Source organism: Scyliorhinus canicula, chromosome 27 (genome assembly GCF_902713615.1).
Source record: "Scyliorhinus canicula chromosome 27, sScyCan1.1, whole genome shotgun sequence".
Classification (NCBI taxonomy): Eukaryota; Metazoa; Chordata; class Chondrichthyes; order Carcharhiniformes; family Scyliorhinidae; genus Scyliorhinus; species Scyliorhinus canicula.
The window spans coordinates 14,191,618-14,218,061 of NC_052172.1; the positions used below are offsets into that span (position 1 = coordinate 14,191,618).

The following is a 26,444-nucleotide window of genomic DNA, read 5'->3' on the forward strand; positions in this document are numbered from 1 at the left end:
GGGGCAATTTAGCACGGCCAATCCACCCTAACCGACACGTCTTTGGACTTGTGGGAGGAAACCAGGGCACCCGGAGGAAACCCAGGCAGACACGGGGAGAACGTGCAGACTCCGCACAGTGACCCAAGCCGGGAATCGAGCCAGGGACCCTGGAGCTGTGAAGCAACAGTGCTAACCACTGTGCCACCGTGGCGCCCTCTACGCCATTGCTCCCTGCCCCCTCACAAGTGGTCAAATCGTCCACCAGAAATGCCAATGTATAAAGACTACTTCTTTGTCGATGTGCGAATGAGAGATGACGACCCTGGGTGGGTTGGACAACCTGGAGATGTCATCCAACGGCCCCGCCTCCCTGCTCCGGCTATTGGTCAACTGGTTGCTCAGCAACCTTGCCGGCCCCGCCCCACCCCCTCTACCCAGCCCCCCCGAACAGACAGTTGAACCCAATTGAACGACCCCCGACTCTCAGTCAAACCCCCCCCCCCCCGTTTTTCCCGTCTACGAATAAATTGCGGTTTTTGGTTTAAATCCTCTGCATCAATTGTTTTCCTGGGTTTTGTCTCTCGGGGATTAACCTCTGATTTCTGGAGATTCCTGAGCAGTTGACAACTCTGGGTTGGCGACAGAAGATTATAACGTCTCAGTTGGTGATGAAGAATTATTTCTGGGTGTCTGTGTCCCGGGAATACGGGAGACAACCTGACGTCGGCCTCTCCAATGCTCCGATGTGGCCTGAGGTTTCACTGCTACACTTTACTAAGCTGAAAGGTATTGAGCCTAGCTACCCATAGAACATAGAACAGTACAGCACAGAACAGGCCCTTCGGCCCTCAATGTTGTGCCGAGCCATGATCACCCTACTCAAACCCACGTATCCACCCTATACCCGTAACCCAACAACCCCCCCTTAACCTTACTTTTATTAGGACACTACGGGCAATTTAGCATGGCCAATCTACCTAACCCGCACATCTTTGGACTGTGGGAGGAAACCGGAGCACCCGGAGGAAACCCACGCACACAGGGGGAGGACGTGCAGACTCCACACAGACAGTGACCCAGCCGGGAATCGAACCTGGGACCCTGGAGCTGTGAAGCATTTATGCTAACCACCATGCTACCCTGCTGCCCCATATGGAAACTCCATGTGGAGTTTCGTTTTATAAAAGGCCAAAACATGAAGAAAGGGACAAATGTATTTATTTCAAATTAGGAGGTTAAAATCACTTGGCTCATGGCAGGGTTGGCGACCAATCTTCCTGTTTCGTTATTCCGCACTTTCATCCTCTTGCTCTGGGCAACCTTGATCCAAACTCCCTGTGAAACGAACCACAGCGGCTTCAGCACAGGTGGAAGGTGGGGGTTGAGGGGGGCGGGGGGGGGGGGGGGGGGGGGGGCTGGCATGTGAGGCCACTCTAGAGGATGGAGCACATGCCCTTGTCCCGGAAGGGATTGGTGGAGTTTGGGACGGGAGTGACGAGGGGATCTTCCTTGGCGTGTTCCTCACAGTATGCCAGGAGTTCGGCTGCGGCCTTGGAGACCTGGGGTGAGAGGGAGAGAGAGAGAGAGAGAGAGAGGGAGAGACACGGAGAGAGGGATAGAGAGAAAGGGGGCGAGACAACGAGAGAGAGGGAGAGGGAGAGAGGGAGTGGGAGGCAAGAGATTGAGGAGGGAAAGAGAGGGGCGAGGGCAGCGAGAGGAAAAGAGAGGGAGAGACGGGGGCGGGTGCGAGGGAGAGAGAAAGAGGGGGTGAGAGGAAGAGGGAGTGGGAGAGAGGGGGGGAGAGAGAGGGGCCAGAAAGCAAGAGGAACAGAGAGGGAGAGACGGGGAGGGCAAGGGAGAGAGAAAGAGGGGGTGAGGGAGAGAGGGGAGAGACAGCGAGAGGAAAAGAGAGGGAGAGACAGAGAGGGAGAGTGAAAGAGAAGTGACAGAGGATGAGAGGAAGAGGGAGTGAGGGGGAGGGAGAGAAAGAGGGAGAGTGAAAGGGGAGAGAAAGAGGGAAGAGTCAGAGTTACAAGGGGGCGGCGGAATGAATGGAAACCGTAAATGATTTGCTGTTTTTTGCTACTAAAATATATGCATTAATATTGAAATTAAATATCATAATTAAATTACTAATTCATGCCAGTAACAACAGCATGGATATTGAGATATTAGAGAATCAAAACTGCAAGCAAAACATTCTAAGTGACAATGGTAGAAATACAGGTCCCTTTAAGAATAAACCTGGTCCTGTTTCAGGCATAGATCACAGAATCCCTACAGTGCAGAAGGAGGCCATTCAGCCCATCGAGTCTGCACCGACCCTCTGAAAGACTGTCGGAGGAAACCAGAGCACCAGGACCCACGCAGACACGGGGAGAACGTGCAGACTCCACACAGACCCGTGAATCCCCTTCAGAGGGCGAGTGGGACAATTAATGTCTCACTGTTCAGTACAACATCCTGGGGGGGGTTACCATTGATCAGAAACTGAACTGGACCCAGCCGTATAAATACTGTGGCTACAGGAGCAGGTCAGAGGCTGGGAATCCTGCGGAGAGTAACTCACCTCCTGACCCCCCCCAAAGCCTGTCCACCATCTACAAGGCACAAATCAGGAGTGTGATGGACTCTCCACTTGCCTGGATGAGTGCAGCTCTCAACAACACTCAAAAAGCTCGACACCATCCAGGACAAAGGGCTATAGGGGCTGAAGGAGTTTACTGAGGTAGGGAGTGCTTAGGAGCTGGAGGACGTTACAGAGATGGGGGGGGGGGGGGTGGGTAAGGGTTAGAGGTTACAGAGATGGGGAGGGGGGGGGTAAGGGTTAGAGGTTACAGAGATGGGGAGGGGGTAAGGGTTCGAGGAGGTTACAGAGATGGGGTGTTGCTGGGCGAGGTTAGAGACATAGTGATGGAACCATCAATTCACCAGACATGTGTTTCCGATGTGAATCTAGGCTTTAATCGACTTACTTCAGAGCCAGCCTGTTACCTGTCGATGAACTCGTAGTGAACTCAGGCTGACTCTGGACACGGGTATTTATACAGCTGCACTAGGGGGAGGAGTCATGGGCGGAGCCAAGGGTGGAGCCCAGTACAAGTGCCTGAGTGCTCCCAGTGCTACTCCCCCTAATGGTAGGATAGCGCTACTGCGCTTACAAAGACAGTGTGAATTAACATATATACATTCACCACACATAGCGAGAGTTGTATGGTTTGGAGGTGGTTACAGATATAGGGAGGGTTGTGGGGGCTAAAGGAGTTTTCAGAGGTAGGGAGGGCTATAGGAGCTGGAGGAGGTTAAGGGATAGGTAGGGTTGTCGGGGCTGGAGGGGGTTGCAGAGATGGTGAGAGATCTAGGGTCTGGAGGAAGTTGCAGAGATAGGGAGGGTTGTAGGCACTGAAGGAGGTTGCAGAGATAGGGAGGGTTGTAGGCACTGAAGGAGGTTGCAGAGATAGGGAGGGTTGTAGGATTTGGAGGAGGTTCTCGAGACAGGAAAGGTTCAAGGGGCTGATAGTGTTTGCAGAGATAGGAAGGATTGTCGGGCTGGAGGAAGGTCACAGAGATAGGGAGGGTAGAAGGAGTTGGAGGAGGTTATGGAGATAGAGCAGGGTAGGGTCATGGAGGATTGTAGTGATAAAGTTGATGCGTTTATGGATCTGGGAATAGAGAGAATGAGAGAATAGGTGTCTGCCTCAGGGGCTGGATGCTCCGCCGATGTGATGCTCCGTTTTCCTGGCAGCCGACGGCGTGGGGCTGCCTCACAATGGGAAATCCCATTGACCATCCGTAACGGAGTACCCCGCTGCCGTGCTGAAACAGAAATGCGGAGCGGCGGGGCGGAGGATCCAGCCCCAGAGCTGTAGCCAGGGGCGGCTGTTTTTATCTCAGTGCAGGTGTTGGGAGTACCCAGCACCGAGATTCCTCGACCACGAGGCGTTCCCGGTTGAGTGCGGCCTCACCTGCATCCTGTCGATGTGGACTTCCAGCTTCAGCTGCTCCACCGCCATCCGGGCCTCGGCAATCTTGGCCGTCATGTTGGGCATCTTGGCTCGCTCAGCTCCGACTCCTCACGCGGAAGTACAAAAATCTGGAGAGGTGAGGCACGAGGAGAGGAGAGAAAGAGAGATCAGCCCCGGTACAGCAAAGTAAACCAGCCCAGGGACAGACAGGGGTTCAAATCCCACCTCAGCAGTTAGCGGTATTGGAATTGAAACCTCGACGGAGGACTATTCCCGCCTCAGCGGCGGGTGGGACCCAACATTTGGCGGCCCAGTCAGAGGTCCATTGACTTTTGGCGGTCGTCGTAAAAGCCCATCTGTCTCCTGCCCCTTTAGGGAAGGAAATCTGCCGCCTTTACCCGGCCTGGCCTACACGTGACTCCAGACCCACACACGGCGATGTGGTTGACTCTCAATTGCAGTTAGGGATGGACAACAAATGCCAAGCCCGGCCCAGCGACACCCACCTGCCGCGGGAGATTTTGGGCAGCGAAGAATGTAGTCGCAGAGTCGGAAAGGCAGCTGCCAATGTGTGCACAGCAAGATCCCACAAGCAGCAAGTGATAATGGGCAGGTGAGCTGTTTTCACGTGGTTTAAGGAGTGATCCAATTGCAGTGTTGAAGAGGATTAAAAGTTTGGATCAGGTCAAAACTGAAAGAGATCATTATTTACCAAGCAAGGGAATTAAGAGAACGAAGATGGGGAGATGGAGTTTAGATACTGATCAGTTATGATCTAATGGGAGAGCAGATCAGACTTGAGGAGCTGAATGGCCTCCTCCTGTTCCGAAGGCCTCAGAGCTGTGGCCCCCCGTTGATCTGCCTCTCGTAATCCCTGCGCCTTTATGTGTCCATCCTTGTCGCCACTTAAACGTTCCTTTCACTCTTACCTTCTCCATCCCAGGTGGTGGGCCCTGAATCTGGGCCCTTCAAACAACAGCCCAAAGAATTCAGAAAAGATCACAGGTTTTTGTTTGCAGCGACGAGCCGCTTTGGTTCCTTGACTTGGTGGCCTCGCTGCCGCGGTTCAGTTGGGGACGCCTTCACCTCCGATCAAATGATCGTGCTCCATGCAAAGGTCTCGGCTGACGCTCCAGTGCAGCACCGGGCGAGTGCCGCACTGTCACAAGTGCCGTTCTCCCGCCTGAAAAGCTCACCGAGGCTCCTCAGGCAGCAGCTTCCAAACCCGCAACCTCGACCATCCAGAAGTCCGAGGGCAGCAGCCACATGGAGACACCGTCGTCTGGAGGTTCCCCCCCCGAGCCGCTCACCACCCTGGCTGGGAAATATATCGGCCGTTCCTCCACCGGCGCTGGGTTGAAATCCTGGAACTCCATCCCTCAGAGCACGGTGGGTTTACCTACACCAGAGGGATTGCAGCGGTTAGAGAAGGGGGCTCACCACCACCTTCTCAAGGGGCAATTAGGGATGGGCAATAATTGAGGGCCTAGCCAAATCCCATAGAACATAGAACATTACAGCGCAGTACAGGCCCTTCGGTCCTCGATGTTGCGCCGACCCGTGAAACCACTCTAAAGCCCATCTACACTATTCCCTTATCATCCATATGCCTATCCAACGACCATTTAAATGCCCTTAGTGTTGGCAAGTCCACTACTGTTGCAGGCAGGGCATTCCACGCCCTTACTACTCTCTGAGTAAAGAACCTACCTCTGACATCTGTCCTGTATCTATCTCCCCTCAATTTAAAGCTATGTCCCCTCATGCTAGACATCACCATCCGAGGAAAAAGGCTCTCACTGTCCACCCTATCTAATCCTCTGATCATCTTGTATGCCTCAATTAAGTCACCTCTTAACCTTCTTCTCTCTAATGAAAACAGCCTCAAGTCCCTCAGCCTTTCCTCATTAGATCTTCCCTCCATACCAGGCAACAGTCTGGTAAATCTCCTCTGCACCCTTTCCAAAGCTTCCACGTCCTTCCTATAATACGGCGACCAGAATTGCACACAATACTCCAAATGCGGCCGCACCAGAGCTTTGTACAGCTGCAACATGACCTCATGGCTCCGAAACTCAATCCCTCGACCAATAAAAGCTAACACACCGTACGCCTTCTTAACAACCCTCTCAACCTGGGTGGCAACTTTCAGGGATCTATGGACATGGACACCGAGATCTCTTTGCTCATCCACACTACCAAGAATCTTACCATTAGCCCAGTACTCTGTCTTCCTGTTCTTCCAAAATGAATCACCTCACACTTTTCTGCATTAAACTCCATTTGCCACCTCTCAGCCCAGCTCTGCACCTTATCTATGTCCCTCTGTAACTTGTAACATCCTTCCGCACTGTCCACAACTCCACCAACTTTAGTGTCACCTGCAAATTTACTCACCCATCCTTCTGTACCCTCCTCCAGGTCATTTATAAAAATGACAAACAGCAATGGCCCCAAAACAGATCCGTGGAAGAATATTTTTTAAAAACATGAAACCGAGACGCTGCCTCCTCTTGCGAGTGGGTGAGGAAGACCATTTTGAAGAAGGGTGGTGGAGTTTGGTCTGGGTTCTTGCTCAGTATTTATCCCTCAGCCATAGAATCATAGAATTTACAGTGCAGAAGGAGGCCATTCGGCCCATCGGGTCTGCACCAGCTCTTGGAAAGAGCACCCTACTTAAGCCCACGCCTCCACCTTATCCCTGTAACCCAGTAACCCCATCTAACCTTTCTAGAGATTAAGGGCAATTCAGCGTGGCCAATCCACCTAACCTGCACATCTTCGGAGTGTGGGAGGAAACCGGAACACCCGGAGCGCCCGGAGGAAACCCACGCAGACACGGGGAGAACATGCAGACTCCGCACAGACGATGATCCAAGCTGGGATTCGAACCCGAGACCCTGGAGCTGTGAGCAACAGTGCTAACCACTATGCTACAATGCCGCCCACATCACAAAAATACAAAGCGCTGGTCATTTACCACATTGCTATCTGTTTTGGGCGCTTGCTGTGTACAAGTTGCCTGCTACATTTTCCCCATTTCGATAGTGACTACACTTGAGCTGAATGCAAAACGCTTTGGGACAGTTTGGGGTTGTGAAAGGCACTCAATAAATGCAAGTCTTTCTTCCTAAAGCTACGCATTGAGATGGGCACTCTTACTCTGAGATACATCAAAGCTATTAACGCGCGATGAATCACGTTGAAGTTGGGCCGGTGCCTTTTAGACAACTGACACGAGGAGATCCCGTAAACATCAAGGGGCTGAGCGACCAATTAATCTATTTTTTGGCAGTGTTGGTTGAGAAAGGAATGCTGGCCCTCAGCCAAGAGATCTTCCCACAGGTCTTCAAATAGCGCCTCAGGAGCTCCAGCATCCATTTTAAATGGGTCAGCGGCACTTAGCGCCCGGCCTAAAGGAATGGCTTCCCTTAAAAGGAATAGTCAAGATCAGATGTGGGCAGATTCTGGAGCGGGGTTCGAACCCATCAAGGGGAACAAAGCCCCTTGGCTAGATGTGTGAGTTTATTCCTCGGCTCAATTCTGGGGCGAGGCCCCATTGTGAGGCCTTCGCTCAGGGCCCAGGTGTGACAGGGTTAGTGACCGAGTCCTCAAGGCCCTAGTGTCGAGGGACGAAGGCTTCTACTCAAGGCTCTTTGAGGGGGAAAGACCTCATCGACGCTGGACTGGAGGGGTGGGGGAGGTGGCTGTGTCAAGTCCCTGGTGTGAGCGGGGGAGGGAAGCCCTCTCCTTGAGCATTGCTCTTCTCTTCCCCAGTTGGACTAAAATTGCTACAGGAGAGTGCCATGTATTAGAAATGCCTGAGCCAATGAAGAGACGGACCAGTATCAATACCCAACCCTGCCGCCCCCCCCCCCCCCCCCCCCCCCTCCCGCCGCCTCGTTCCCCATCCCCCCAAAATCATTCTCTCCCATCCTCTTGTCAAAGAGACTCTCACTGGGGTACAAGCTGCAGGGCAAACCCAGGGTAAAGGCCAAGTAATCCAAGTGTGTGGGGAGGATCTGATGACACCTCTGACAGTGCAGCCCTCCCTCAGTCCTGCACTACGGGCATCAACCTGGATGATGTGCTCAGAGTGGAACCTCAACGTTGCAATTGAGGGGGTTAAGGGGCAAAAATGCAACCCACGGGTCAGAACCGCATCTGTGCACAGTGTCCAGGAAAACAGCCACACGAAAGCAAACAATAATCTGGAACAAATTCCAATAACAAACTGTCCCCCTGACAGCTCGATTAATAGATTTAAATTGTGCCCGGGGAATCGGATGTGCCCAGACATGCCCACTGCCAGTTATTGACCACAGACACACCCGCAGGGAAATAAAACTATTTGTTCTTAACAGAGAGCCAACCTCAGTCTGATAGGTTACACAGGGAGCCACATGGGAAGGGGAGAATCCAGAGCAGAGCTCAGATTGCAGATCATCATCATTCACCTCCCTACCCACACACCTACCCCTCCAACTCTCCCCACCGACCCCTCCAACACTCCCCCACCGACCTCTCCAACTCTCCCCACCTACCCCTCCAACTCTCCCCACCGACCCCTCCAACTCTCCCCACCGACCCCTCCAACACTCCCCCACCGACCCCTCCAACTCTCCCCACCGACCCCTCCAACTCTCCCCACCGACCCCTCCAACACTCCCCCACCGACCCCTCCAACTCTCCCCACCGACCCCTCCAACTCTCCCCCACCGACCCCTCCAACACTCCCCCACCGACCCCTCCAACTCTCCCCCACCGACCCCACCGACCCCTCCAACTCTCCCCACCGACCCCTCCAACACTCCCCCACCGACCCCTCCAACACTCCCCCACCGACCCCTCCAACACTCCCCCACCGACCCCTCCAACTCTCCCCCACCGACCCCACCGACCCCTCCAACTCTCCCCACCGACCCCTCCAACACTCCCCCACCGACCCCACCGACCCCTCCAACTCTCCCCACCGACCCCTCCAACACTCCCCCACCGACCCCTCCAACTCTCCCCACCTACCCCTCCAACTCTCCCCACCGACCCCTCCAACACTCCCCCACCGACCCCTCCAACACTCCCCCACCGACCCCTCCAACTCTCCCCCACCGACCCCTCCAACTCTCCCCACCGACCCCTCCAACACTCCCCCACCTACCCCTCCAACTCCCCCCCACCGACCCCACCGACCCCTCCAACTCCCCCCACCAACCCCTCCAACTCTCCCCCACCGACCCCTCCAACTCTCCCCCACCGACCCCTCCAACACTCCCCCACCGACCCCTCCAACTCTCCCCCACCGACCCCTCCAACTCTCCCCCACCGACCCCACCGACCCCTCCAACGCTCCCCACCGACCTCTCCAACTCTCCCCACCGACCCCTCCAACTCTCACCCACCGACCCCTCCAACTCTCCCCCACTGACCCCTCCAACGCTCCCCACCGACCCCTCCAACTCTCCCCCACCGACCCCTCCAACACTCCCCCACCGACCCCTCCAACTCCCCCCACCGACCCCTCCAACTCTCCCCCACCGACCCCTCCAACTCTCCCCCACCGACCCCTCCAACTCCCCCCCACCGACCCCACCGACCCCTCCAACTCTCCCCCACCGACCCCACCGACCCCTCCAACTCTCCCCCACCGACCCCACCGACCCCACTGACCCCAATGACCCCTCCCCCCACCGACCCCTCCAACTCTCCCCCACCGACCCCTCCAACTCTCCCCCACCGACCCCACCGACCCCTCCAACTCCCCCCACCAACCCCTCCAACTCTCCCCCACCGACCCCTCCAACTCTCCCCCACCGACCCCTCCAACACTCCCCCACCGACCCCTCCAACACTCCCCCACCGACCCCTCCAACTCTCCCCCACCGACCCCTCCAACTCTCCCCCACCGACCCCACCGACCCCTCCAACTCTCCCCCACCGACCCCACCGACCCCACTGACCCCAATGACCCCTCCCCCCACCGACCCCTCCAACTCTCCCCCACCGACCCCTCCAACTCTCCCCCACCGACCCCTCCAACTCCCCCCACCAACCCCTCCAACTCTCCCCCACCGACCCCTCCAACTCTCCCCCACCGACCCCTCCAACACTCCCCCACCGACCCCTCCAACACTCCCCCACCGACCCCTCCAACTCTCCCCCACCGACCCCTCCAACTCTCCCCCACCGACCCCTCCAACTCTCCCCCACCGACCCCTCCAACTCTCCCCCACCGACCCCTCCAACTCTCCCCCACAGACCCCTCCGAACCCTCCCCCCACTGACCCCTCCAACTCTCCCCCACCAACCCCTCCAGCTCTCCCCCACCGACCCCACCGACCCCTCCCCCCACCGACCCCTCCAACTCTCCCCCACCGACCCCACCGACCCCACCGACCCCTCCAACTCTCCCCCCACCGACCCCTCCAACTCTCCCCCCACCGACCCCTCCAACTCTCCCCCACCGACCCCTCCAACTCTCCCCCACCGACCCCTCCAACTCTCTGGAATCTAGCACTCCATCCATCCCTCCCTCCCCTCTCCCTGCGCTCCCTCCTCACCCACCATTCCACTTCCCCCTTACCCACCCCCTCCCTCACACAGGTCCCTCCCCATCCCCTCCCCACCTCACCGATACTGCCTTTAACCCTCACCCCCAAACTCCCTCTAACTCCCTCCCTGCCCCACACTCCGCTCCACACCCACTCCCCCACCCAGCGGCTTCCCCATGACAACCATCCCATCCATCCTTACCTTCTACCTCCCCTTCCCTCTACGCTATTTGAAAAAAAACCTTTATCCGTCGATCCGATTTCAGCCTGTAACTCACTCCAGGGTATCTGTTATTCTATATATAAACCACCCTGAACCCCTCAATTAGATTCCAGTCTGTAACTCACTCCCGGGTATCTGTTATTCTATATATAAACCACCCCAAACCCATCGATTAGATTCCAGTCTGTAACTCACTCCCGGGTATCTGTTATTCTATATATAAACCACCCGAACCCCTCGATTAGATTCCAGTCTGTAACTCACTCCCGGGTATCTGTTATTCTAAATATAAACCACCTGAACCCCTCGATTAGATTCCAGTCTGTAACACACTCCCAGGTATCTGTTATTCTATATATAAACCACCCGAACCCCTTGCTCAGATTCCAGACTGTAACTCACTCCCGGGTATCTGTTATTCTATATATAAAGCACCCTGAACCCCGCGATTAGATTCCAGTCTGTAACTCACTCCCGGGTATCTGTTATTCTATATATAAACCACCCCAAACCTATCGATTAGATTCCAGTCTGTAACTCACTCCCGGGTATATGTTATTCTGAATATAAACCACCCCGAACCCCTCGATTAGATTCCAGTCTGTAACTCACTCCCGGGTATCTATTATTCTATATATAAACCACCTGAACCCCTCGATTAGATTCCAGTCTGTAACTCACTCCCGGGTATCTGTTATTCTATATATAAACCACCCCGAACCCCTCGATTAGATTCCAGTCTGTAACACACTCCCAGGTATCTGTTATTCTATATATAAACCACCCCAAACCCATCGATTAGATTCCAGTCTGTAACTCACTCCTGGGTATATGTTATTCTGAATATAAACCACCCCGAACCCCTCGATTAGATTCCAGTCTGTAACTCACTCCCGGGTCTCTGTTATTCTGTATATAAACCATCCCGAACCCCTCGATTAGATTCCAGTCTGTAACTCTCTCCCGGGTATCTGTTATTCTATATATATAAACCACCCTGAACCTCTCGATTAGATTCCAGTCTGTAACTCACTCCCGGGTATCTGTTATTCTATATATAAACCACCCTGAACTCGTCGATTAGATCCCAGTCTGTAACTCACTCCCGGGTATCTGTTATTCTATATATAAAGCACCCCGAACCCTCCGATTAGATTCCAGCCTGTAACTCACTCCCGGGTATCTGTTATTCTATATATAAACCACCCTGAACCCCGCGATTAGATTCCAGTCTGTAACTCACTCCCGGGTATCTGTTATTCTATATATAAACCACCCCGAACCCTTCGATTAGATTCCAGTCTGTAACTCACTCCCGGGTTTCTGTTATTCTATATATAAACCATTCCGAACCGCTCGATTAGATTCCAGTCTGTAACTCACTCCCGGGTATCTGTTATTCTATATAAACCACCCTGAACCCCTCGATTAGATTCCAGTCTGTAACTCACTCCCGGGTTTCTGTTATTCTATATATAAACCATTCCGAACCGCTCGATTAGATTCTAATCTGTAACCTACTCCAAGGATATCTATTCCTGATGTGATGGATTTGCCCCTACTTGAGAACCCAAGTTTCCTGGCGAGATACCTGAGCAGACAATTCATACGTTACCCACAGCTGTGAGCTGGGCCTCGTGGGTCTCAGAGGGGCCTTGACATCTGTTGACAGAACTTGTTTACCATTGGCAGCAGCTGGTGTTTGGTAAGGTAAAAACAGCCAGGTACACTCACCAAAGGAGGCTCTTAACCCTTTCAGGCCCAAGACGATTGAAGGAAGCCTGTCGCTAATCAGTACTGCATTGTTAATTTACCCAGATGATTGCTAGGCAACAGCAATCGCAACCCCCCCCCCCCCCCCATCCGATCCAACTGTGGAAAGTGTCCTTTATTGACCCCTGTTTCATGGCTGCCCATGTGGTGATGGTGAGGGACCTTCCTTGATAAATTGCCAATGAAGGGTTGGTTAGGCCTTTGCTGGGTGGTGATGGTGAGTGGCGATGGGCGGGGATTAACTGTCCATCTGTTTGTGGGGTGTCGGGGGGGGGGTTCTGTGGCTTCCCGAATATCACAGGGGGAAGCTTATGTTCCTTCCAGTTCCTGATGCAGCTGACGCCATCTTGAAGGAGCCTTTGTGATCAGAAGACAGACAGGCGGCCATTTTAAAATGCCAACCACTACTGGGCATTTATTTCACACGTTAACTGCAGCTTGCGTCAGCACACGTTCAAACCCCAAAGCCCTTCACAGGAACAGAGAAAACTTGACACCGAGCCACGTATTGGGAACGGTGAACGAACGCTCGGTCAAAGAGGTCAGTTTCAAGGAGCATGTTAAAGAAGGAGAACGAGAGAGAGAGAGAGAGAGAGAGGCGGAGAGGTTTGGGGAAGGAATCCTTGGAGCTCGGTATCCCTAGGCAGCCGAAAGCCTGGTGGGCAATGGTGAGGCGAGGGAAATCGCTGCTGTGCAACTGGTCAGGATTGGAGAAGCGCGGAGATCTTGGGGGTTTTGTGGGAGCTGGAAGGGGAGTTTACAAAGACACGGGGACTGGATTCTCCGCAGCCTCGCGCCAAAATCGCGGCCGGCACGAAGGCGGAAAATCCATTGTCACGCCGTAATCGGGGTCAGTCCGGCGATTCTCCGGGCCCCGAAAATCGGCGTGACCGCTTTGCCAGAGGCCCGCTCAGCAAACCTCCGCTCCCGACCGGCCGCGTTCCCGGCGGCGTGGAACTAACCACCTATTGCCGGTCGGGTTGCTGGCGTGGCGGCTGCGGACTCAGTCCGGGGCCACCCTGGCCGGGGACGGGGGGATCGGAGGCCGGGGTGGGGGGGGTTTCCTGTCCCTCTGTGGCTCCGCTGTCCGAGTCCGCCGTGGAGAGCACGGTGCGGCCACGGGAGGCCGCCGCCTTGCGCATGCGCGGACTCCGAACCGGTAGCGCGGGGGCCCATATCTGCGGCTAAAGCTGCGAGATTTACTCCGGGTCCCTGCTCGCCCCCTGCAGGGCATTGAATTAGTTCGACATTTTTTTCAGGAATTTCGGGAGTAAAACTCCACCGTTTTTATGCCGGAGTGGGGACATAGCCTCATTTTGGGAGAATCCAGCCCAGGGAGTCAGGTGACCAGGCCACAGAGGGAGGGATTTGAACAGGACGATGAGAATTTTAAAATGAAGCTGGCAGCATGTTGGCAAACTGGGTAGAAATGTAGGTGGGTGAGATGAGTGGTGGTGAATGGGACAAGGTTGGATTGGAGTTACAGATCCAGGCAGTACAGCCAAAGAGAACGATGAGTGTCAATTTTTGCAGGGCCCACTGGGAACTAAAAAAATTAAAGATTTCACAAGAACGAAATAGGCCAAGGTGCTGCTACTTCCTGCTCCCGTCCCTTGTTCTCTTTACTTTTTAAAGCATAGTGAAGTACGTAGAGTTCTGGGCTTTATTAACAGGGGCGTAGAGTACAAGAGGTTATGCTGAACTTGTGCAAGACACGTTCGCCCTCCGCTGGAATATTGTGCACAGTTCTGGGCACCACACTATAGGAAGGATGTGAACACATTGTAGAGAGAGCAGAAGAGGTTTACAAAAACGGGGCGAAATTCTCCCCTACCCGGCGGGGCGGGGGGTCCCGGCGTAGCGGAGTGGCGCCAATCACTCCGGCGTCGGGCCTCCCGATAGGTGCGGAGTTCTCCGCACCTTTAGGGGCTAGGCCCGCGCCGGAGTGGCTCCCGCTCCGCCGACTGGCCTTTGGCGCTACGCCGATCGGCGTCGGGGCTGGCCGAAAGGCCTTCGCTGGTCGGCATGAGTCCGCGCATGTGCCGGAGCGTCACGACGTCACCACCGGCGCATGCGCGGTGGACGGGGTCTCTTCCGACTCCGCCATGGTGGAGGCCGTGGCGGCGGCGGCGGAAGAAAAAGTTTGCCCCCGCGGCACAGGCCCGCCCGCCGATCGGTGGGCCCCGATCGCGGGCCAGGCCACCGTGGGGGCATCCCCCCGGGGTCCGATCGCCCCACCCCCCCCCCCCCCCCCAGGACCCCGGGGGCCCGCTCGCGCCGCCTGCTCCCGCCGGCACAGAGGTGGTTTATACCACGTCGGCGGGAGAGGCCTGACAGCGGCGGGCCGGAGAATCGCCGCGGGGGGGGGGGCACGCCGATCGGCGGGGCGCGATTCCCGCTCCTGCTGATTCCCGGGTGGCGGAGAATTCCGGCCACGGCGGGGGCGGGATTTACCCTGGCCCCGGGAGATGGGGGGGGGGGGGGGGGGGGGGGGGGGGGGTCGGAGAATTCCGCCCATGGTTCCAGGGATGAGAAACTTCAGTGATGAGGAGAGGTTGGAGAGGTTGGGACTGTTTTCCTCGGAGCGAAGAAGGCCGAGAGGAGATTTGATAGAAATGTTCCAAATCACAAAGGGGCTGGACAGAGTAGACGGGGAGAAACTGTTCCCGCTCAGAAACGGATGGAGGACGAGAGGGGCACAGATTTAAAGTGATTTACAAAGGAAGCAAATGCGATGTGCGAGAAAACGTTGTCACCCAGCGAGTGGTTGGGGTCTGGAATGCGCGGCCTGGAAGTGTGAGGGAGGCAGGTTCAATCGAGGCTTTCCTAATGGGTGTTGGATGATTATTTGAATAGAAACAATGTACAGGGGGAAAAGGTAGGGGAACGGCACTATGTCACCATGCACGTTTGGTGGGCCGGTGCAGATGGGCTGAATGGTCTCCTTTTGTGCCGTAGCAATTCTGTGATTCTTGGGCCAATCCCGCTGCCTCCAACCTGATTTTGCCCTTTACCTGGCTCATCTGCTGCAGAAGGCTTCAACCATACCTTTGCTACCTGTCCCACATTCTACCCTCTGACCTTCCGGCTCTTGTCTCAGCTCACACTAAGTCCCGTTCCCCCTACCACCCCCTGTGCTCTCTGACCTACACCGGCTCCCAGTCAAATAACGTCTTGATTTTAAAATTCTCAACGTTGGTTCCAAATGACCTCCATGGCCTTATCTCTCCCTGTGAAAGTAAAAGTAACGTTGCTATAGTCCCAGACAACCTTAGGCTGCTTTCCCCTTTGAGGGTTTGAGGCTGACAGTTGGTGATTTAACCAGAGGATCGCCACATCTCAGGCGAGGTTGAGAAGATGGGCCCTTCATTTGGGCAGCACGGTAGCATTGTGGATAGCACAATAGCTTCACAGCTCCAGGGTCCCAGGTTCGATTCCGGCTTGGGTCACTGTCTGTGCGGAGTCTGCACGTTCTCCCCGGGTGTGCGTGGGTTTCCTCCGGGTGCTCCGGTTTCCTCCCACAGTCCAAAGATGTGCGGGTTAGGTGGATTGGCCGTGATAAATTGCCCTTAGTGGCCAAAATTGCCCTTAGTGTTGGGTGGGGTTACTGGGTTATGGGGATAGGGTGGAGTTGTTGACCTTGGGTAGGGTGCTCTTTCCAAGATCCGGTGCAGACTCGATGGGCCGAATGGCCTCCTTCTGCACTGTAAATTCTATGATCTATTCATGAATAACCTGAGCCGGTACAGGTATTGAACCCGCGTTTTTGGTCTCGCTCTGCATCACGGACCAGTTGTCCAGCCAACTGAGCTATCTCTACTATCCCCTCCATGACACTCCGAGGACGCTATGCTCCTTTAACTCTGGCCTCTTGAACATCCCTCGATTTTAATCGCTCCACCATTGGCGGCCATACCGTCAGCTGCCTGGGGCCTGTAAACCTCTCCGACCTGGGTGTCCTGGTACACCAGTCGCTGAAGGTAAGCGTGCAGGTGCAGCAGGCGGTAAAGAAGGCAAATGGTATGTTGGCCTTCATAGTGAGACGATCGAGTACAGGAGCTGGGATGTCTTGCTGCAATTGTACAGGGCCTTGGTGAGGCCACACCTGGAATATTGTGGGCAGGTTTGGTCTCCTTCTCTGAGGAAGGATGTTCTTGCGATAGAGGGAGTGCAGCGAAGGTTTACCAGGCTGATTCCTGGGATGGCGGGACTGACGTACGAGGAGAGATTGAGTGGGTTTGGACTGTATTCGCTGGAGTTCAGAAGAATGAGGAAGGGGGATCTCAGAGAAACCGATAAAATTCTAACAGGACTGGACAGGGTGGATGCAGGAAGGATGTTCCCGATGGTGGGGGGTGGCCAGAACCAGGGGTCACAATCTGAGGATACGGGGTAGACCATTTAAAATAGAGAACATAGAAAAATACAGCACAGAACAGGCCCTTCGGCCCACGATGTTGTGCCGAACCTTTGTCCTAGATCAGCCTGTGGAATTCGTTACCACAGGAAGTAGTTGAGGCCAAACCATTGTATAGTTTTCAAGAGGCAGTTAGATACAGCACTCAGGACAAAGGGAATCAACGGGTATTGTGGGGAAGCCGGGTTAGGTTATTGAGATGGATGATCAGCCTTGATCATAATGAATGGGAGAGCAGGCTCGAAGGGCCGAATGGCCTCCTCCTGCTCATATTTCTTCCCTATTTCAATGACTCACTTTTCTCCTTTAAGACACTCCTTAAAACCTCCCTCTTCAACTGCGCTCCCCCAAGATGGTGGTAACAACGGTTTTTCAACAGCGTGGTACTGGCACCAGCTCCTCAAAATGGCCTCCAGCACCATCAAGCAAAAAAGGTGCTCGCCTTCCAGCCATGGGGGACTGGAGTCACATGGAGGCCCAGGCCAACTTCGTGTGGCTGGTTCCAGTCCCCGCGGCACCTACCGTATATACTCGCCTATCATGCGACTTTTGAAGACCTAAATTGTAACCTAAATTTGGGGGGTCGCATGATACGCGAGATACAAAATTCGCGGGTGTTTTACTTGCCGTTTTTTCTGATGGGAAGATGTTCAGCCACTTGACGTTTCCATTCATAAAAACATGAATAGAAACGTCAAGTGGCTGAACATCTTCCCATCAGAATGCTGTGGTCAAAATCTGAAGAGTAGTATTCACAGAATTCGCGGGTGTTTTACTTGCCGTTTTTATGAATGGAAACGTCAAGTGGCTGAACGACGCTAGTAAAGCCAGCTGGTAAGCTGTTCGATTCACGAACAGCTTTCACAACAGAATCCACTCTGCAGAATCCACAGACAATGATAACATTTGGAAGTTTTAGTTTGGGCATTCATTTCCAAAAAAGTGACTCGCATGATACACGAGATATAGCATAAAATCATGTTTTGGGGACGAAAATCTAGGGGTCGCATGATACGCGAGATCGCATGATACGCGAGTATATACGGTAAATGAATCTCTTGGTCACTTTTCCTGATGCCAATCGCCAGATTACCGTTACTCAACCGTACAGTTTTGGTTCGGGCCCTCGTAATACGGGATTCGGCAAATGATCCATCACCCAGCGTAACCGTTTCTCGTGCGCCGGCCTAGAAAACAGGCGCCAGCCACTCGGCCACATAGCGTCATTCAATAGCCCATTTGCGCCATCGAGTGGTCTGGTGGTGGGGTGGGGCCGGGGTGGGGAAGGAGGGGGTGACGGGGTAATGTCCAGAACAAAGGGGGCAATTTTTAAAAAATAAAGCCAGGCCAATCAAGGGTGATATCAGGAATTGTGTCCACGCGCAAATTGGAGTGGACATCTGGAACTCTCTCCTCCCAGAAAGTGTGAATTGTTGTTGGGAATGAACGTTAGGGTGACAGAACCAAGGTAGGTAGATGGAGCTAAGATGCAAAGCAGTCATAACCTGATTAAGTGACAGAACACGCTCAAGAGGTTGAAAGGACTACGAAGAACGTAAGAGATGCGAGGTATGTGATAAAGTCATATACTCAGCCAGGGGCACCTAGATTTCAAACCGTGTGAGCTAATGAACATGGATCTCCTATTATCTCGTGCGAACAGACTCCCTCTGTTGGTATATGTGTGTATGATAGTCTCAAGTGGATGAAATGCACATTGCAATTTTCAAAACACGACAAGCAGGAGAAGGTCATTGCGCCCTTTCAGCCTGCTCTTCCAACCAATAAGATCATGGCTGATCTTCAACATTAACTGTACTTTCCCTACTCTATCCCTTGATTCCCTTACTTGTACGAATCTATCAATCTCAGCCTTAAATATAGTTAATGAGAGAGCATCGTACAGCCACCTGGGGTGGGAGCAGAGGAACAAGAGGCTACTCAGCTCGTTCCGCCATCGTTGAGGCTCATTTGTGACGTAACTTCACATCCTCCTATTTTCCCCCCATTGCTCTGTCCCTCAATCCCGGTAACATTCTAGAAAATTACTTCCGGCAAAGGTCAACTTTCGACCGGGATCACAGGATGGATGTGGAAAAGCTGAAGGCCATTCTGCCCGTTTTGCCCGTGCTAGCTCTCATCCTGTCCCACTCCCCGTAGTCCTGTGAACCTTTCGCTAATTTGCCAGTTCGCTTTTAAAAGCCACGAGCCTGCCTCCCTCAATAGTCTCAGTCAGCCCTGGGCGGCAGGATGGCGCAATGGTTAGCATCACGGCGCCGAAGACCTGGGTTCGATCCCGGCCCCGGGTCACTGTCCGTGTGGAGTTTGCACATTCTCCCCGTGTCTGCGTGGGTCTCATCCCCACAACACAAAGATGTGCAGGTTAGGTGGATTGGCCGCGCTAAATAGCCCCTTAATTGGAAAGAAAAAGATTTGGGGGGGGGGGGCAGCATGGTGGCACAGTGGTTAGCACTGCTGCCTCACGGCGCCGAGGTCCCAGGTTCGATCCCAGCCCCGGGTCACTGTCCGTGTGGGGTTTGCACATTCTCCCCGTGTCTGCGTGGGTCTCAGCACCCCCCCCCCCACCCCCCACAACCCGAAGATGTGCAGGTTAGGTGGATTGGCCACGCTAAATTGCCCCTTAATTGGAAAAAAATGAATTGGGTACTCTAAATTTATATTAAAAAGAAATAATTTGCTCCAGCTCACACCCCGCTTCTGAAATACACCCTTTATACCATCAACGTCCTTCTGATCAAAAGTGAATTGTGAGCAGCTCGTTAATCAGAGGAGGTTAATGAAGTAAATTGTTGCTTTTTCTTTTCTTGATAAATTAGTCACAGTTGAAAGACGAGGCGGATTACGAGTAGCGTGTGACTCCCTTAGGGGGGTCTCCCCTAATTAAACCTCCCACACACCTGCCAGCCTCCATGGCCCAGGAGGAAACTCATAAAAAATGCATCGAGCGTGCGGCTAATTAGTTCGATCGGGAAGGCCTTCCCGGTGTGAGGGTCAAGCGTGGAAATGTCACCTTTGAAAGAAGAGACCCCCCACCCCCCACCCCCAACCTTCAGGTGTCGAGGGGCAGGTGGGCGGTTATGGTGGGCGCCAAGGGGGGTTGGGGGGGGGGGGGGGGGTGGTGGAGGAGAGGGTTAGAAATTGTGCTGTGCGGTTTTATGTTTGAATTAGCTCGAGGAAGTGCCTGGGGGTTTGGTGCTTTTTAGTTTTAGGCAACCGACCTTTGAACTGGGCTCGCCGGCTTTAGGCAGAGAAGAACGCCCTTTTCTGTGAGCTAAGGTCAGGGGTTGCGGGAAAGGGGGCGGGGGGGGGGTGGTCTTTGACTCTGACACACACGACCTTTGATGTCTGACGAGGCCGCCATCGTTGATCGATCGGGTGAAAATTAGTCACGTTACTGGGACATGCACATTCGCCTGCCGCCATCAACCGTCTCTTCCCCTGCCCCCCAACGACCTGACCCAGGAGAGACAGCAGGTGGATTGCACAGGTTGGCCACCTTGGCATTTTTGGCCACTTTGGGTTGGCAGGATATTCGCATGCCCGGCTCAGAGGGTGGAGCTGGCCCCTCCCATATCAGGAGGTTTGTGTGCATTGTGGGGGGAGGGGGGGGGGGGGGGCGGGTGCGGTCACCTCTCAGGACTTGAGCCCATGAGCCGTGCAGTACTGAGGGAGTGCTGCACTGTCAAAGGTGCCGTCGTGCAGGTCAACTCAGGGCTCTCTCAGGTAAATCTCGCCGGCATCATTCAAAGATGATGGGGGGGGGGGGGGGGGGGGCGCAGTTCGAACCCTAACCCTAACGTGGTGTCCTGGCCAATATTTAGCTCCTCACTGGCGGGATCTTGCTGTGTAACTTGGCTGCCACATTTGCTGCATTACAACAGTGACTACGCTTCGAAACAGAAGTACTTCATTGGCTGTGGGTCACTTTGGGATATTCTGAGGTTGTAAAAGGTGCCGTGTAAATGTTTCAACCCCCCTCCCTCACGAGACCTCAGCAGCAGCTTCTGGAGGGACAGCATGTCACTAAAATTCAATTCAACGGCTCGTTCTCCTCCCGGAATGAACAGTTTGCTCCCTGCAGCCGCCCCCGATAAGGAGGACAGCTTCACCCTGCTCCCTCGCTAAAGCCGTTGACTCCAAACAAACCTGTTGGACTTTAAGCTGGTGTTGTCAGACGTCTCACTGTGCCTACTCTCAGTCAACCCATTTTTCCCCCTGAGTGGGACACGCAGCTTGATGAGGGGGGTTCGCGCGCGCACAGAGAGGGAGACTGGTCCGATCGCCTGACTGATCGAGAACCAGAGGGACACGGAGCTGAGGAAATTGGTAAAATGCCGAGGTGAGTGGGAGAGCGATGGAGGAAGGTCCCATTGAAGCTTTAACGAGGGAGTTTGATCGTTATCGGGAGAGTTACAAAGGTGGAGGATTCTGTGAAAAGGCGGCCGAGTGGGACCGGGTGAACTTTCTTACAGGGGGGGGGGCACAAACATGATGGACTGAATGGCCTCTTTCTGTGCTGTAACTCGAATATCTTAGGCAACGGTATGGCCCCCGTTAGTTGTTGCCTGTGGGAGAAAGGCACTGAAACTGGGAGGCAATCTCCCAGAACAGAGACTGAGGCACACATGTCCATCAACACAGACATACACACACACACACAAACATACACTCACACACACAAACTCACACACACACACAAACATACACTCTCACACACACAAACATACACTCACACACACACAAACATACACTCACCCACACACAAACATACACTCACACAGACACAAACATACACTCACACACACAAACATACACTCACACACACAAACACACTCACACACACAAACACTCACACAAACACAAACTCACACACACAAACATACACTCACACACACAAACATACACACACACACAAACATACACACACACACAAACACACTCACACACACAAACACTCAGATGCACTCACACACATATACACACACACAAACATACACATGCATACATTCACACACACAAACACACTCACACACACAAACATACACTCACACACAAACATACACTCACACAAACACAAACATACACTCACACACACAAACATACACACACACATACACTCACACACACACACACAAACACACAAACATACACTCACACACACACACAAACATACACACACACACACACACACACACACACAAACATACACACACACACACAAACACTCAGATGCACTCACACACATATACACACACACACACAAACATACACACACCCACACAAACATACACATGCATACATTCACACACACACATACACTCTCTCTCTCACACTCACACACACACATGATGTAGAGATGCCGGCGTTGGACTGGGGTGAGCACAGTAAGAAGTCTGACAACACCAGGTTAAAGTCCAACAGGTTTGTTTCAAACACTAGCTTTCGGAGCACTGCTCCTTCCTCAGGCACATTCACCTGAGGAAGGAGCAGTGCTCCGAAAGCTAGTGTTTGAAACAAACATGTTGTACTTTAACCTGGTGTTGTCAGACTTCTTACTGTGCACACACACACAGACATACACACAGACATACACACTCATACACTTACACCTGCTGCCTCTGGTACCGAGGACCCGGGTTCGATCCCGGCTCTGGGTCACTGTCCGTTGATGTTTGCACATTCTCCCCGTGTCTGCGTGGGTTTTGTTCCCACAACCCAAAGATGTGCAGGGTAGGTGGATTGGCCACTCTAAATTGCCCCTTAATTGGAAAAAAAGAACTGGGTATTCTACATTTCTAAAAAAAAGAAAAAAACACTCATACACACACACACACACAAATATACGCACACATACTCTCACGCTCACACACAGACACACTCAGAGACACACACACTCACACAGAGACACACACCCAAGCTTACACACCCACAGACACACACACAAACACAAACCCACGCATGCACACGCACAGGTAAACACGCACTCACCCACACAGACATGCACAAACATACACACACTCATACGCATACGTGTACACACACACAGACAGACAAACAACAACACAAACACACAAGTATCCACACGCTATGATGCATAAATGCACATTCAGATTGACACACAAACACATTTACAGAGCGACAGATTCACAAAATGTGTACCCCTCCTGCCCCTCTGATTGTCCTCTCTAAAATCAGGAGGTGCCCCCTCCGTAATACTGGAGAAACTGCCACATTCTTGGTGCAATCACAAATTCCACATGAGCCAGAACTCAGACAAGGCACAGCCACTCCGAGTGGAACTGTAACACTTGCAACAAAAAAAAAATGTTGGCGACTCAACTCAGGAAAGTCCAAGCTACCGAAATGAGTGTAAAATTCACCTACCTGTTCAGAGGCCGTGTCAGCCCCAAGTGTCTCCCAGTGTAAGTGAGGAGCAGGCAGTAAGTTAGTGACAGTCAGGAGGGTGGTCCACAGGGAACCAGAGAATCCCCTCCCATTGCTCATTTCATCAAATCAATCCCTATAGGGCAGATCTGTCACAGAGCCTGACACACAAACACACTGCACTGGCTCTCCAAGGACTCTTCAATCACCTCCGACAGCATCAGATATTTTATTATACATAGAGGGACTAAGGTAATATGTAGGGTGCGAGAATCAGATCCTCATCGACCAGTAAGAGTATAGTTAGGATGCATGGCAAAATTATTAACTCAGTGCTTAGCGTGCAACGCCTCACAACTGAAACTCCAGACTCAGACAGGACAAAACCAAAGCTGACTCACCAGGGTAGTATTGAGTGAGGGGACGCACTGTCGGATAGTCAGTACTGACGGAGTGCCGCACTGTCAGAGGGTCAGTACTGAGGGAGCACCGCGCTGTCAGAGGGTCGGTACTAGGGGAGTGCTGCACTGTCAGAGGGTCAGTACTGAGGGAGTGCCGCACTGTCAGAGGGTCAGTACTGAGGGAGCACCGCGCTGTCAGAGTGTCAGTACTGAGGGAGTGCTGAACTGTCAGAGGGTCAGTACTGAGGGAGCGCTGCACTGTCAGAGGGTCGGTACTGAGGGAGTGCTGCACTGTCAGAGGGTCAGTACTGAGGGAGTGCTGCACTGTCAGAGGGTCAGTACTGAGGGACTGCTGCACTGTCAGAGGGTCAGTACTGAGGGACTGTTGCACTGTCAGAGGGTCAGTACTGAGGGAGTGCTGCACTGTCAGAGGGTCAGTACTGAGGGAGTGCTGCACTGTCAGAGGGTCAGTACTGAGGGAGTGCTGCACTGTCAGAGGGTCAGTACTGAGGGAGTGCCGCACTGTCAGAGGGTTAGTACTGAGGGAGTGCTGCACTGTCAGAGGGTCAGTACAGAGGGAGTGCCGCACTGTCAGAGGGTCAGTACTGAGGGAGTGCTGCACTGTCAGAGGGTCAGTACTGAGGGAGTGCTGCACTGTCAGAGGGTCAGTACTGAGGGAGTGCCGCACTGTCAGAGGGTTAGTACTGAGGGAGTGCTGCACTGTCAGAGGGTCAGTACAGAGGGAGTGCCGCACTGTCAGAGGGTCAGTACTGAGGGAGTGCCGCACTGTCAGAGGGTTAGTACTGAGGGAGTGCTGCACTGTCAGAGGGTCAGTACAGAGGGAGTGCCGCACTGTCAGAGGGTCAGTACTGAGGGAGTGCCGCACTGTCAGAGGGTCAGTACTGAGGGAGTGCTGCACTGTCAGAGGGTTAGTACTGAGGGAGTGCTGCACTGTCAGAGGGTCGGTACTGAGGGAGTGCTGCACTGTCAGAGGGTCGGTACTGAGGGAGTGCTGCACTGTCAGAGGGTTAGTACTGAGGGAGTGCCGCACTGTCAGAGGGTCAGTACTGAGGGAGTGCTGCACTGTCAGAGGGTCAGTACTGAGGGACTGCTGCACTGTCAGAGGGTCAGTACTGAGGGACTGTTGCACTGTCAGAGGGTCAGTACTGAGGGAGTGCTGCACTGTTAGAGGGTCAGTACTGAGGGAGTGCTGCACTGTCAGAGGGTCAGTACTGAGTGAGTGCTGCACTGTCAGAGGTTCAGTACTGAGAGAGTGCTGCACTGTCAGAGGGTCAGTACTGAGGGAGCGCCGCACTGTCAGAGGGTCAGTACAGAGGGAGTGCTGCACTGTCAGAGGGTCAGTACTGAGGGAGTGCTGCACTTTCAGAGGGTCAGTAGTGCAGGAGTGCTGCACTGTCAGAGGGTCAGTACTGAGGGAGTGCTGCACTGTCAGAGGGTTAGTACTGAGGGAGTGCCGCACTGTCAGAGGGTCAGTACTGAGGGAGTGCTGCACTGTCAGAGGGTCAGTACTGAGGGACTGCTGCACTGTCAGAGGGTCAGTACTGAGGGACTGTTGCACTGTCAGAGGGTCAGTACTGAGGGAGTGCTGCACTGTTAGAGGGTCAGTACTGAGGGAGTGCTGCACTGTCAGAGGGTCAGTACTGAGTGAGTGCTGCACTGTCAGAGGTTCAGTACTGAGAGAGTGCTGCACTGTCAGAGGGTCAGTACTGAGGGAGCGCCGCACTGTCAGAGGGTCAGTACAGAGGGAGTGCTGCACTGTCAGAGGGTCAGTACTGAGGGAGTGCTGCACTTTCAGAGGGTCAGTAGTGCAGGAGTGCTGCACTGTCAGAGGGTCAGTACTGAGGGAGTGCTGCACTGTCAGAGGGTCAGTACTGACGGAGTGCCGCACTGTCAGCGGGTCAGTACTGAGGGAGTGCCGCACTGTCAGAGGGTTAGTACTGAGGGAGTGCCACACTGTCAGAGGGTCAGTACTGAGGGAGTGCTGCACTGTTAGAGGGTCAGTACTGAGGGACTGTTGCACTGTCAGAGGGTCAGTACTGAGGGACTGTTGCACTGTCAGAGGGTCAGTACTGAGGGAGTGCTGCACTGTTAGAGGGTCAGTACTGAGGGAGTGCTGCACTGTCAGAGGGTCAGTACTGAGGGAGCACCGCACTGTCAGAGTGTCAGTACTGAGGGAGTGCTGCACTGTCAGAGGGTCAGTATTGAGGGAGTGCTGCACTGTCAGAGGGTCAGTCATGAGGGAGTGCCGCACTGTGAGAGAGTCTGTACTGAGGGAGTCCTGCACTGTCAGAGGGTCAGTACTGAGGGAGTGCTGCACTGTCAGAGGGTCAGTACTGAGGGAGTGCTGCACTGTCAGAGGGTCAGTACTGAGGGAGTGCCGCACTGTCAGAGGGTCAGTACTGAGGGAGTGCTGCACTGTCAGAGGGTCAGTACTGAGGGAGTGCTGCACTGTCAGAGGGTCAGTACTGAGGGAGCGCTGCACTGTCAGAGGGTCAGTGCTGAGGGAGTGCTGCACTGTCAGAGGGTCAGTACTGAGGGAGTGCCGCACTGTCAGAGGGTCAGTACTGAGGGAGTGCCGCACTGTCAGAGGGTCAGTACTGAGGGAGTGCCGCACTGTCAGAGGGTCAGTACTGGCGGAGTGCCGCACTGTCAGAGGGTTAGTACTGAGGGAGTGCCGCACTGTCAGAGGGTCAGTACTGAGGGAGTGCT

At 53.9% G+C, this 26,444-nt stretch overlaps 1 protein-coding gene across 1 annotated transcript; it reads right to left on the minus strand.

Moving 5' to 3' along the window:
• Positions 1-1,400: 1,400 nt before the first annotated feature.
• LOC119957889 (guanine nucleotide-binding protein G(I)/G(S)/G(O) subunit gamma-8-like) lies at positions 1,401-23,396 on the minus strand. Its single transcript, XM_038786070.1, has 3 exons — positions 23,314-23,396; positions 3,948-4,075; positions 1,401-1,541 (listed from the first exon to the last, which is right to left on the minus strand). Exons 2-3 carry the CDS (start codon positions 4,029-4,031, stop codon positions 1,416-1,418), a joined length of 210 nt encoding a protein of 69 aa, XP_038641998.1. The 5' UTR covers positions 4,032-4,075; positions 23,314-23,396; the 3' UTR covers positions 1,401-1,415.
• Between the last annotated feature and the right edge of the window lie 3,048 nt (positions 23,397-26,444).